The sequence below is a fragment of the Octopus bimaculoides genome, chromosome 2 (assembly GCF_001194135.2).
Source record: "Octopus bimaculoides isolate UCB-OBI-ISO-001 chromosome 2, ASM119413v2, whole genome shotgun sequence".
Taxonomy (NCBI): Eukaryota; Metazoa; Mollusca; class Cephalopoda; order Octopoda; family Octopodidae; genus Octopus; species Octopus bimaculoides.
Window position 1 is genome coordinate 36,025,133 of NC_068982.1, and position 14,780 is coordinate 36,039,912.

General features: G+C 35.5%; 1 protein-coding gene across 3 annotated transcripts in view; it reads right to left on the reverse strand.

Annotated features, from left to right (window-relative positions):
• LOC106884360 (endoplasmic reticulum mannosyl-oligosaccharide 1,2-alpha-mannosidase) overlaps window positions 1–14,780 on the reverse strand; it is a 67,780-nt gene that overhangs the window by 12,637 nt on the left and 40,363 nt on the right. For all 3 annotated transcript variants that reach the window (XM_014935708.2, XM_014935705.2, XM_014935709.2), the window contains exons 2-7: window positions 13,632–13,874; window positions 11,738–11,812; window positions 11,543–11,615; window positions 4,700–4,891; window positions 3,546–3,694; window positions 2,756–2,944 (exon numbers count right to left, since the gene is read on the reverse strand). In XM_014935708.2, coding sequence (XP_014791194.1) covers window positions 2,756–2,944; window positions 3,546–3,694; window positions 4,700–4,891; window positions 11,543–11,615; window positions 11,738–11,812; window positions 13,632–13,874 — 921 coding nt within the window. The remainder of the gene's footprint in view (window positions 1–2,755; window positions 2,945–3,545; window positions 3,695–4,699; window positions 4,892–11,542; window positions 11,616–11,737; window positions 11,813–13,631; window positions 13,875–14,780) is intronic.

Sequence of the window (14,780 nt, forward strand, 5' to 3'; positions counted from 1 at the left end):
GAGCAGTTGCAAAGAAATTATCTTCTTTGTGAATCTTCTCTGGATTGCTTCAAAGTCCGCTGTTAATTTCAGCCAGTCCTGTCTGAGGATTGCTTTTTTGGATCGATTTCCAGTCTACTTTGTGGAAGTTCAGATTGGAGAGATTTTGGGTGCTTCCTTTAGGCTATATGTCTGGGTACTTTCGACCCAAACTTAGACAGCTCTATTATGTTGTGATCTGAGACCAACGTCAGTGTCACTTTCACATCATGAACGATGTCCATATTGTTCGTGAAGCAGAGATCCAAAATGTTATTCACCCTAGTTGGTCTGAGTACAACTTGCTCCATGAATAGGGAATTGGTGAGGTTGAGCAGGGACTCCACATGTGCTTGTTTGCAATGTGTCATTCCTGAGAATATGAGGCCTTCGGGCCATTTGACGTTGGGGAAGTTGAAATCATCCATAAGAAATACTCTCACATGGTGTTCCAGTTTCATGAGGATTTCTTTAATTCTTGTGAGGCAATCTTCAAACTTGCCTATGTTGTTTGGAGCATCTGGTGGGCAATATGTATTGCATATGACTATATTGTGTTGTCTTATGTATACAATTAGAGTGTCACATACTGAATTTGAGTATGACAGTAAAACCTGGGGTGTGAGGTCATCATGGATATATACAGCAACTCCACTATGGCACCTTTCCCTTCTGTCTGTTCCCAGTATGGTACATTTTGGTACATGTACTTCTGTATCCTCTATGTCAGGGCTGAGGTGAGTTTCCACGAGGGAGAGAAAAACAGGAAAGGGAGGAATATATGTGAGGGAAGGAGAGAGGAAGAGGTAGGTATGAAAGTGAGAGAGGGAGCAGGTAATGAAGATGTGTAGGCAAACAAAAAACAAAATTTATAATTCTAAATAGGATTTATAACTCTAAATAATTCTAGAGTTAAAATGAAAAAAGAAATGATAGTGAAAAGAAAGGGGTTTCATAATAATTTCTATTTTTCAAAAACAATGTAAACGAAAGGGTTGCTGTAAGAAAAGTTCAATGAAAAATTATAGCGAAAGAGAGAGAAAGTTTCACCGTAAATTCTCAGAATGTAAACAAAGAGAAAGTCTTAACTCAATTGAGGAAGCATCTCTTGTAAGTTGAACTGCGCGTTATGCTGCAGTCTCTGCAGCTCATGCAGCAGCAGTAGGGGAAGCATTTCTTGTTCAGCATGCTGAATGTTGCTCCTTGCTCTGGGCGGCTCATTGTGCATCAATATGTGCTAACCGATAACAAAGCTGCTCTTCACTTTCCCTTCTTTGCGCTGCAGCCATCCTAAGTACATTGAGAGAGTTCCTCCTGGTGGCGTCCCTGACAGATTCATTTGCATGCATACGTTTACTCTTCTTTGCAGCATTTGTTTGCTTACCTATATTGGATCTTTTGTGTCGAGGCATAATGGAAAATTATCAGTTTACGCAATAGAAAATGTCCTAAGGAAAAAGCGGTGAATGTGTAGCACCCAAAAAATAGTAAAATGTAGTTGGCAAAAATGTTAATCAAACAGACCAAATTAAGGATTTTTAATTTTGGGTAAGAGTTTGAAGTGGCTAGTTTAAGTTGGAACAATTGTATGAAAAAGAGCGCTCATGTGAAAACAGAGGCAAATCATAACTCGCAAATGAATACTGCTGACAGTACTGTGCAAGCACTTGATAAGAGCTCGCCACAGCTGACAAAGTATTGATTTTTTCCAGCTGGGTGTGTGTCACGTTTTCTCTGGCTCAAGCCAAATCCTAGGCGAATTGAGAGTAGTCTATTTATGTTGGGGGCATGGAATTTTGAGGAAAAAATTATAAGAAAAAGTGTCCTAAGTCAAAGAGAGCACACAGGTCAAATTTGGTGAAATTCGGTTGAAAATTGTAGGAGTAGAAGTGGTTCACACAACACACACACAGGCAGACAGACAACCTGCCTTTTAATACATAAGATCAAACGCGTACCATTGCATAGACGTGGTGGGTTCAAATCCTAGGCGAATTGAGAGTAGTATATTTATATTGGGGGCACGGAATTTTGAGGAAAAAATTATAAGAAAAAGCGTTCTAAGCCAAAGAGAGCACACATGTCAAATTTGGTGAAATTTGAAAATTGAAATTTGTAGAAGTGGTTCACACAACACACAAACATACACAGACAACTTACCTTTTAATATATAAGATATATATATATATATATAGATACTTATGTATATTATATATATATATATAGATAGATAGATAGATAGATACATATGGATATTATATATATATACTTAGATGCATATGTATATTATATATATATATACACACATACAGGCGGAAGTTACTGCCGCGTGTGTATATGTCTGTGTGTGTGTGTACTATTTATATATATATATATATACATACATACGCACATACATACATATATGCATATATGTATGCATGGGAGTGAGTATGTGTGGTTGTGTCTTGTCATTGTTTATGCTTGCTGTAGAGAATGTGCCTTGCCACGAAGCTGTTTATGTGAAAACCTAGGGAAATAGGTATTTTACTTGGCAACAACTATAAGCTGGTGACAGGAAGGGCATTTGGTGAAAGATTATTGCCTTAAGTTTAATCCAGTCCATACCAGTATGAAAAATGCAGATGTAAAACTGATGAGGATTATTTCATGTCCATACAAGTGCAGTCTTGTCTCGTAAATAAATGAAAATGTTTATTATTTTCTTTATGTAAATAAAAAAAAAAACTACACAAACCTCATATTTGGGATCATTAAGAATTCGACTTAGATCTCTAAATTCAAGTTGTATTGTAGTTACTTCAGAGGTAGTGCTGTCTGGGCCCCACCGAGGAGGATGAGCTTTTTTGGTCTTTAGATTAACATCTGAGTATGGGATCTTAGATGGGGAATCAAAACAAGGCATTAATCGATCTCCAAGTTCTTTCTGGAAAATTAAATGAGCAAATGAAGGTTTACAGCTACAATGAAGACTGTGAGAGTCATGAAAAATAATGGTAATGTTAATATGTAGCAGTACTTAAATACCATCTTTGTTACATTTAATCCAATTCAGGTTTTTGATTTGTATTCTTCTTTCCCAAAGACTGGAGCTTTTGTTTTAAAACAAATGTGGCAGCTGAAGGTTTTGAAATAATGAGAAAATGACCACACACAAGTAAATCTAAAACATTTAACAGTTTATGATGAAGGCATTACAATTTAAAGTAAATTATTAATAATAGTTACAAATAAATAATTATTTCTCACATTAGGAAATGGTAATGACTTTGTAACTGAGGGATTATAGTCAGTAGAACTGATTCCAGTACATTACTGCTACTATTTACTAGACTCCTGGTAGATGAAATTTAAAATCAACCTCTATGGGATTTGAATTCAGAATGCAGAGAGAAGAGACAAAATTGCAAGGCATTTGCTCCTACATTTTACCACTTTAGCCATATAGCTGCTCTTTTATGAATTAATAATAGAAAACATATTTTTAATACAGAGTTACAAATGTGAATTAAAGTTTAAATTCTTACAGCTTTCTGCTTGAACACTTCATCTCCAGACAGATGATAGGCACTTAGTAAGCCTCCAAGAATTCGGATAGTTATTTCAAATAGATTCACATCTTGGTTTATATCTAATATCATATGTTTTTCTACCCAGCTGCGAGCTTCCTTAAATTCTATAAGAAATGGTATAAGAAAAAGAAAAACTATTTTTGTTAACAACAATGCTATATTTAATCAAAAGGTAACAGAAAACATAGCTAATTAATGATTTTTTTTTCTACATGGCATTTAGTATTGTCAAAAAATATTTCATTAAAATAAAAAAGTTGATGCTTTTATTTTCAATGTCATGTTACCAACTTATCCAAACAATTTGAAAATAAGAGATCCAGGCTTTCAACTTCATTTTCAACTGCAGAGTATCAATGTTACTTTGTTATTTATAAAGGTATAACACCCATTTTTCCATGCTAATATAAATAAAACTATACATATTACTGAAACATTGTCTTACAGCCAGATGTGTGGCTGTGTAGTCAAGAAGTTTGCTTCCCAACCATATGGTTTCAGGCTCAGTCCCACTGCAGGACACCTTGGACAAATGTCTTCTTCTATATACCCAGGCCAACCAAAGCTTTGAGTCAATTTGGTGGACGGAAATTGAAAAACCCTCATTGGATACGCACACACACACGAACATGTGTGTATGTGTGTGTGTGTGCGTGTGTGTGTCAGTATGTATATGTTTGTGTTTCCTTGTCTTGACTTTGTGTAATGTTGTAAATATATATATATATATATATATATATATATATATATATATATATATATATATATATATATATATATATATATATATATATATACATACACACATATATACATTTGTTCCCTGTGCACATTTCGCCACTGTGGTTATTTGCGTTTTCCCCAGTGAGTATTCATAGTGTATTTGGATGCAGATCTACAATAGTTCTGCAAGAAAACTGTATTACATAATGTAAACACAGAACACACACACACATAAATAAATTATAGTGTGCAATATATGATAACATTTATTACAATATAATATATACTGTATCAAAGTGTTATATATATGTTATATTTTAAAATACAATTCTATTACAAATGCAATTATACTATAGATAAATAGAAATAAAGTCTCAATAGCTTACCTTCATTAAGCCCCATAATAAACATTGTGTCTAATGCATCAACCATAGTTAGTCCAACTCCAAACCAATCATGATATGTTTTTGCAACTGGCCTCAATTCATCGTGCCCCCAAGCATATTCTTGATAAGCTTTCCAAGCATGACTGAAGGCATTGATCACAGATATCTGCCTCTTGGACTTAGATTTAGGAACTGGAAATCATAGATTAAAAGGATAATGAGAGTGCAATAAAATGTTTTGTCTGAATAAAACAAACAACTACTATTAAATACATACCAGTGCCACATAAAATCATCCTTGCTGGTACCATATAAAAGCATCTGTGCTGGTGCCATGTAAAAAAAAACACCCAGTACACTGTGTAAAGAGGTTGGCATTAGGAAGGCATCCGGGCATAGAAACCATGCCAAAATAGACAATTGGTGCCTGAGTAGCTTTCAGGCTGGCCAGCTCTTGTCAAATCAGTTCACCCACACCAGCATGGAAAATGGATGCATGATGATGATGATGATGATGATGACTATAAAGTAAGAGTTCCATGAATAATTAAAAAATCATTCCATGGAAGGTGTTCATAAGAGTTCAGCATATTGATTTCACCAGCCTATCAGAATTTGATCAGCCAAATTTAGTAAATCACATGTGTGCTTCCTGGATAAATCATAGACAAAACATCTTTCCATTATTGATTTCTTACAGAATATGACTTTGATCTCTTTAAATTCAGAGTTAACAATTTTTTTACCTAATGTTAGCAACTTCCTTCATTTTGATATTTTTGTTTTGTTTTTTCTTTTGTATTACCGTCTCATTTTATTGGTAGACAATAGATAGATAATGAAAGCATGCATAAGATAAGTAGGGAAGGAGATAGATAGATAGATAGAAGAGAGAAAAAAAGATGAATAGTGAAAAGGAGAAAGAGACAATTTTCACCAAGTAGGATGAGAATATCCAAAAACTGTTGAATATAGATAACACACCTAATGAAAGTTCATTGCTTTTAATGCATATTGAATTGCCAAAATAAAATAAATCTGGAATAAATTTGTTGTTTTTATAAATATACAAATCGAATATCCCACACATTATTCAGTTCAAAATCAAAAACATTCTCACTGGAAAATGGTAAGATATAATTGTAGGAAGATTTGACTGCTATTTCTAGCATTCAAGTAACCGCTTTAACTGACATTCCATAGGTACATTTCTGATCATTCCAGCCATGCATATGTACACAAATATACATTTTTTTTTTTTAGCATTTCAATAGCCATCCCACATGTATACATAAAATATACACACAAACAAAGCAAATTGAGAGACCTATTTTCTGATTCTCTAAAACCAAAATAATAGATTTTCATTTTGTCTTCAAATGCTACTTTGATTTCAAATGCACAGTAAAACAGTGTTTCTTCACAAAATACTATATCATGTGAAAATATGTATCTAAGTCTTTTGTGTATGTGTCTGGGTTGTATATTTTATTCGTGTGTTGCAATTAGTAGTGTGTGTGCATTTGATATATATGTCATATGTCTATGTGCCATGTAAGTATTCATGTATGTTTTGGATGCATATTGCTATGATAAGGAACAAAATTTTTCTGTTTTGAGGGTCCCAGAATCTAAAAATGCATTGAGAGTAATTAAAAACAAAGGGACATGTGCTTAAGAGAACATAAGTCAAAACTTTTATCATCACAATGGACTGTTTTCATGAAATCGTGGAACAAACAGAAACACAAATTATGACCTTTAGTATTATATAAAGATAACAGCAAATAAATAGCTACTCCTTGGTTCCAATACAAGCTAGGCAAAGTGGAATTGAAGTTTGAACAGCTAAAATATATCAACAAATGGAGATAGAGCTCCTCCAATGACACAATATGTAACTGGTACAGAACCACAAACTAATGAGCATTGGTTGAGATACTTCCTAATGTAAGAACCATGCAATTCTGCTGACCAAGCAATGTACAATGAAGATGCAGAGAAATGTTTTAGGCTGAACAAAATTTAGCTGAATGGACTCAATAAGAAGAAAAATGGCAGGCTTAGGAAGATGACCAGAGAATATTTGGATGCAAAGGAGCAGCAACTCTTGTGTCTTTGCTCTGACAGCAAAGATGGCAGACTCAGATCATTAAAAGCAATGAAACTTAAATTTCCAGGCAAGGCTCCACATAGCAAAATACAGTTTAATGAAAAGCAATAAAAGATGGTATTCATCGGAACTACATGAAAATGGGATTTAAATTTTTGGCTTTGTAAATAATCCAAACTTTGAGACAATATGGATGACATCAGAAATCAGATGAAGAGCACCGCTGTTTTCTCCCTTGCTAGAATACCAAACACTTGTCAGAAAACAAATCATCTTTCATTCGTTTCAGTCATTGGACTGTGGCTATGCTGTGGCGCTGTGTTGAAGGATTAAGTCAAACAAATCAACCCCAGTACTTATTTTTCTTTAAAAAAAAACCAAAAAAGCTTGGCACTTATTCTATCATTATCTTTTGCTGAACTGCTAAGTTACAGGAATGTAAACAAACCAACCAACATCAGTTGTCAAGTAGTGGGAGGGGGTAAACATACTCATATATATATATATATGTATATCTATGTATGTATGTGCATATGTGTGTGTGTGTATGTGAGTATACATACATACATACATACACACATATATACACGATGGAAGTAAATAGTCACTCCATAAAAACATTGTTCTATGTTTATTCTAACTTGTAAAGTTGTATATTTTTTTATTAATTGACATTTTTATGCTTCAGATTCTATATGTAACTGTTTAATCATGCCATGTACAAAAGAAGCCTTGGAACTGCCTGAATTTCAAAGAGGCTGTATTGTGGGTCATTCTGAAGGTGGACATAGTCAGTGTAAAATCACAGAAAACATTGGGATCCTGCTTTTTACAGTTAATTGAGTGATTGTGCAATTCACCAGAGATGGGGAGGAGCCTATATCACCTCACTCAGACCAACTAGGGCCTTCTGACAGGAGGATAATCCTCACTGCAAGGCCTCTGACATAACAGAACAAGCTGATGTCAGTCCCAGAACAGCTGTCAGGTATCTCCACAAACTATAGCAGAGCAGCAAGATGGAAGCCACTTCTTTGATCAGTCAACATCAAGTGGAGAAAAGACTGGGCCAATGAGATGGTGGAGAGGCCACTAGCATTTTGGGACACTGTCACATTCTTTGATGAGTCCAGATTTGCTGTATTTCCTGACAGTGGTTGAGTGTGGGTCTGGAGACTCTGCGATAAAGAATTTGATGTGAAAAGATTGCAGCCAACAATGAAACAAGGCACCTATTCTGTGATGGTCTGGAGAGCAATTTGGAGCAATGGTTGATCAGAGCTGGTGGAATGTGAGGGAAACACAAACTCAGATAAATATGTGTCCATATTGCAGAAAGGACTCCTTCGAATCTTCTCCAGTGTTGAAATGATTAAAGAAGACTCTTTATGGAAGATGGAGCTCCTTATCACATGGTTAAAATGACCCAAGACTTGTTGGATGAGAATGGCATTAAAAAACTTCCATGGCCAAGCCGGTCACCAGATATGAACCCTATTGAACACGTCTGGGACATAATGGACAGGTTGTTGTTGGCACTCCATCGCTTACGACGACGAGGGTTCCAGTTGATCCGATCAACGGAACAGCCTGCTCATAAAATTAACGTGCAAGTGGCTGAGCATTCCACAGACACGTGTACCCTTAACGTAGTTCTCGGGGATATTCAGCGTAACACAGTGTGACAAGGCTGGCCCTTTGAATTACAGGTACAACAGAAACAGGAAGTAAGAGTGAGAGAAAGTTGTGGTGAAAGAGTACAGCAGGGTTCGCCACCATCCCCTGCTGGAGCCTCGTGGAGCTTTAGGTGTTTTTGCTCAATAAACACTCACAACGCCCGTTCTGGGAATCGAAACCGCAATCCTATGACCGCGAGTCCGCTGCCCTAACCACTGGGCCATTGCACCTCCAATAATGGACAGGACATTTCATAAAAAGAACAAGAAAGTATCTTCAAAGCCAGATCTTTTGAGATTACTGCATGAAACTTGGCAAGAAATTTCGCAAAAGAATATTCATCTGATCAGTAACATACCTATTAGGGTCCTTGCACTGAAAAATGCAAAGAGCATGTCTACTGAAAATTAAATATTCCCATTATAACAATTAATAAATAATATGAATGTATAATTTCAGATTTAAATAAATTTTCATGATTATAAAGATGTCTATTTACTTGTCATGTGTGTGTGTATATACATATATATATATATATATCATCATCATTTAACGTCTGTGTTTCATGCTAGCATGGCTGGGATGGTATCGCAAGAGCCAGACAGGCCATAGTCTGAATCAGACTTCTGTGACTGTTTTGGCAGGATTTTTACAGCTGGATGCCCTTCCTAACACCAACTATTCAGCAGAGTGGACTTAGTGCTTTTTATGTGGCACAAGCACAAGTGAGGTGAGTAGTGCTTTTTATGTGGCACAAGCACAGGCAAGGTCAGTTTTGGCAAGGTTTTTATAGTTGGATGCCCTTCCGAACACCAACCACTTTACAGTGTGGACTGGGTGCTTTTAAGTGGCACCTGCACTGACAGGATCACCAAATACTTGCAAGACAAAAACTTTTAAGAGGGAAGGGGGCATTGGAGGAAGTGATGATGAAACGGTTATAGTGAAACAGATATAGGTGTCTTGCTGAAAAGGAAGTACAAGGTTACCCAGCCGGAGAGAGAAAGATCAGAGATGTGTGCTACCACAAAGAAAATACATAGTTGCCCAGCCTGAAGGAAGTGCAGGAGAAGGAGAAAGAGAGTGGGAGACCACAGGATGGAGATGGTGGCAAAATGCCGGGCATCCTCACAAGGAACAGGGATCAGAGTATAAATGAGATGGTTGAGTAAAGGAAGATATCATCATCATCATCGTTTAACGTCCGCTTTCCATGCTAGCATGAGTTAGACGATTTGACTGAGGACTGGTGAAACCGGATGGCAACACCAGGCTCCAATCTAAATTTGGCAGAGTTTCTACAGCTGGATGCCCTTCCTAACGCCATATATATATATAATAGACTTCTTTTAGTTTCTGTTTACTGAATTCACTCACAAGTCTTTGGTCAACCTGGGACTATAGTAGAAGACATTTACCCAAAGTGCCGCACAGTGAAACTGAACCTGGAACCATGTGGTTGGAAAATAAGCTTCTTACCACATAGCCATACCTGCTGACAATTTTCAAGAAAGGCAAATGCATATTGGAGGTAAAGGATATAAAATTACACTAATTAATGATGCAAAATCATGCAACGTTTATCATACACAAATTCTTCAATACATATTTTAAGGATTAAATGGCCTGTATGAAAAGGGCATGTCATTGAGTAGAACCCTCATAATAATAGAGTGGTCTTCTAATACATTAACCATTCTGACTTTGTTGTCAATGATAATTAGAAACCAGAAAAGGTTACACTGCACAAGATGCTAAGAATAGATGTTAAATGCACAATTCAAATATTAAGAAAAGTCATCCATAGCCTTTAGGCAATATGATATGCACTAATTTGGAATTTCTGTGACAGATAATTATGTCCTCCCTATACTATTTTCCTTGTGCCCAAAATAGACTCATGCAGCAAAGCTATCTCTGAAAATATATAATTAAGTAATAAATAATAAAACTATGAAAAATGGATGTGTTTACTGTCACAACACATGCAAGAAAAACATGGGACAAGCACTGGCAATAATAATTTTCAGAGATCAATTAAATTGCATATTACCAGCTCACAAACCTGCTCTTCTCAATGAATGGTACAAAGTAGTCAGAAAGTATGAAACAAGAAAAAGAAAAATAAGAAAGATAGAAAGCTTATGAATGTAAGGAAGTTAAACTAATGTCTCTATTAAAGTTGGGGACTCATTCTTCAACTCCATCTTTGTCTAAGGAAAGAATTTAACAGAACAGGAAAAAAGACTCCATCTGCTATCAGAATTAATAGTAAAGGAAAGGACTTAAAAGTTGTATTGTCCTTCACTAGATGCATTCTTAACAGAGATAAGTAACTGGTTAGAAATTGAGTTGAATGATGACAAAGATGATATCAAATCAGAGAGTAAGATTGAGAAAGATAATTAAAAACATATAGCACACCAAATAAAGCATTCAGCACATTAACCCTTTATTATTTAAACCAGCCATATCCAGCCCAAATATGCTACTTGTTTTATGTTCTAACCAGCCAGATCCAGCCAATCACACCTACCCTTCAATGCCATTCTAAAAATATACAATCATATCATCAAAATTTCATAGCTGTGAGATAATGCGTAATTAATTCAAAACAATGTGAATGAAAAGAACATTATATTTGACAGAATGATCCAAATGCTAAAGGGTTAATATTATCAGAGTATCCCTAACTAATACAGAAAATATGTTACAAATTATTCTTCAGAAAGAACTCTGTATGGTTTGAAATCTATCAATTAAGTTGAAGGATTTTGTTCCATATGAAAGGCAAGTGTATAATACAAGTACTTAAAGCATGCCTAGGACATTAGTTGTATGTCATAGATATACAAAAAAGAAACAAATAAACAAAAACTTTATAAAAAAAAAGATAAAAGGGTTTATCAATGTCATGTAAATGGAACAAACACTTTTGCTATGATGACTGAGGTTCCAACTAGTACTTCACAGCCACAGTCATTTCAAATAAAATGAAACTAGAACCGAGAGACTATGTTAGCCTTATTCAAAAGATATTTCAAACAACATACGTCTAAATGCTGCTTCAGGAATGCGTTTCCCTTCAGCTGGTCTATGAATTTGTTTTTCCTGATGACTGTCAAACTACAAAAGAAAACAGAGAGAAACAAAATTAGGAAAAGATGTAAAGATCTTACTGTAAAACATTAATAATGAAAAAAGACAAAATATATTAGGAATGATACTAAAAGAAGGCAAACTATTACCTTAAGAGGTACTTCAGGTGGCTGTAACACAATCTGTTCACCTCCTCTTTGAATAGGCATTTGTTGTTGAGCTCTCTGTAAAAATAAAACTTTTATTTTTTAGAATATCTATATTATACCAATTCTTCCAATACACAAAACCACACACACACCATTGATACTTATTCTTCTCTACAATGATCTACTCATTGCTACTTCAAATGAAACATACTCCTACACAGACAATGCCATACTTCACTTATGCTTAACCCATCATAAAGAGTCTCAACTATAGTCAAACTGGACATCTCAATCCAGATTTGAATGAATTCCATGTAAAAATGCTTTGTAAACTTTTTGCAATAAGGCCATCACAACTTAATGTTATTGACAACATCAAGGAACAATAAACTTCGTACATGAACAACAGAGTTAAAGTCTCCACTCCTGTAATCTCCTAATATAATAATGAGCATAGTGTTTTTATATATTTGTATGTATGTATATATTTGTCCAGAATCATGCTGGACACAGGGGAGGAGAGGAAATAGTAACTCAGTGAAGGAGAAGTAGTGAGAGTAATAGCCCTGACTGGGAGGGAGTGAGAGAAAATAAAAGCAATGAGAGAAAGGAAGGGGTGATAGATGAATAAGGAAGGAAAGGGCGAAAACAAAAAAAATCAGCATTTCACCTCTGTGTGAGTGACTGTGTATGTGTGTGCATGTACTAGGGAAGTATGTGAATGTTTGTATGTGTGATTATTATGTACCTTATTTATATATAAAATACTACAATTAGCTGTTATTATTGACAGCATGTGGCCAGCTAGTAAATATTAGATCTCACAATTTCAGATCATTTATAGGATTCATAAAAACCTCAAGTCTACAGCATTATTCAAATGGATCTCAAAGGCTAGATTCTCACTTTTAAGCTAAAAGATACTTCAGTTATGAATAGTTGTTGATTATACCAAGCACAAATGCAACTTGTATGAGATTAATATACATATATGAGATGTAAAGCTACTATTCACACACAATTTAGACTGCATCCTGGAAAAGGTTATCGAGCAGATTGGTTAAGATACTTTCTCCAACACATATGATGATCATACCAACACTGTATTCTCCCTGTTTTGTCTATAATGGTTCCTGTTCTGCTAAATAAGTAAGATATGAACAATTCTGTCCAAATGTACTGGATCTACCAATCTCCCCTTCTCTTGTTATCATTGCTACCTTATCACTCAAACTCCAAACTAAGCACCAGTTCAATGATTCCTCCCCAAAACTACAATTCTGTCAAACTTATTCTTTGTCCAAATTTCCCCTTCAAGTATTAATATGAATAAGTTCAAGCAGAACGTCAGTAATAGTTATAGACATTGTCCATCTTCCTGGGAATACATTCAAAATAATCAATGGAGATAGAAAGTAAAATTTCCTCAAAATGTTCAAGATTATCAGGGAATTATTTAGTGAAGAACATTACTACAAGATTAAAGACAAGCTTTAGGTGTTATTCATAATTATTATAATTACTACCTGAATAGACATGTGATCTACTGTGAGCAGTTGTATTGCCACCAACCAGGCGGGAAAGCAAAAACAAAGATCAGGAGATAGAAATAAGAGGATCTCTTTTAATGATTTGTAGAAAGCCTTCCAGCAAGCCTTCAGTCATGTCTAGCAAATGAATCTATCAAAGTTGTCCATTTTACACCAGTGTGGTGTGTGCTAATGGACTCTCACAAAACCAGTGTGCCTCAAAGTCTGATTTTGTCCTTTACATTCTTCTTCCAATGCATTAACAACCTACTTCCTGTCACTCTTCATTCTTCCTTAACTTCCTAGCTAGTATCATCCACATAACTAGAAAAAAATAAGAGAGAGAGAGAAGGAAAAATACTTACCTGTATCTCATTAACCTGTTGCTTTGCCTTGTTTTGTTCTTCTAATTCATTCAGCAGTTTAGAACGCAACATTTTGCTTTGGGATTGGAAGAATGACTGCTTCTTCTTCAGTAATTCATTCATTTCTTTGTTTTTGGTTCTTTCAAGTTGGATAACAGGAATTATATACAGTGCTGACAAGACACCCAGTAGCAGCACCAGTACAATGACACTGCGCTGCATTTGCGAAAGGCGCTTCCACATCTGTAGGTGAAGAAATAAAAATCAGATCATAACAAGAATACAAATTGGCAAAAAATAATGCTCAGTTAACAGTCAGATAATTGATATCCTTGAATATACCTGTAATGTTCTGTACATCATTACAAGTTTTTTTAATTATTTTTTCATTCAACAAGATGGTTAGATAAAATCCACAGTCTAGGTTGGTTACATTTGGGAATCCAATGATAGTTGCCGCTGATAGGAGCCTGTGGAGGAGGTGCCTGAAGGGTCTATCTCCATGATCCTCCCAGGAATAGCAAGCAGAGAAAATGGATGAATGGACCATTACATGTTTTTAGACATACTTGAAGACTGAAGGCAAAATAAATCATCATCATCATTGTCCTTTAACGTCCGTTTTTCTATGCTGGCATGGGTTGGATGGTTTGACGGGAACTGGCAAGCCAGAGAGCTGCACCAGGTTCCTGTCTGATTTGGCTTGGCTTCTACAGCCACCAGCATGAGCGCTTTCAGCACAGGACTCTTGCAGGCCAATCCTCTTTACCAGGGGATGTGATATGAACACTTCTGCTATGGATGACAGCAAGGTGCCAAGTATCTTAGCCCTTTGTCATCTCATCTGAAGGTTCAGCATTCTGAGGGCATCCTTCAGTACTTTGTCCCATGTCTTCTTGGGTCTCCATCTTCCATGAGTTCCATCCACTTTGAGTGAACGACACTGCTTTATGGAGCTGTCAGCATCCATCTGTATACATATATATATATATATATATATATATATATATATAATATAATATAATATAATATAGGATAAAATCTTTATAAGAATTTATCAAGTAGTCAGCATGAAAAAACCCATCTTTTTTTCTGTAAATATATATAATTTATATAAGGGCGGCATTATTATATAGTAATGCCCTTATA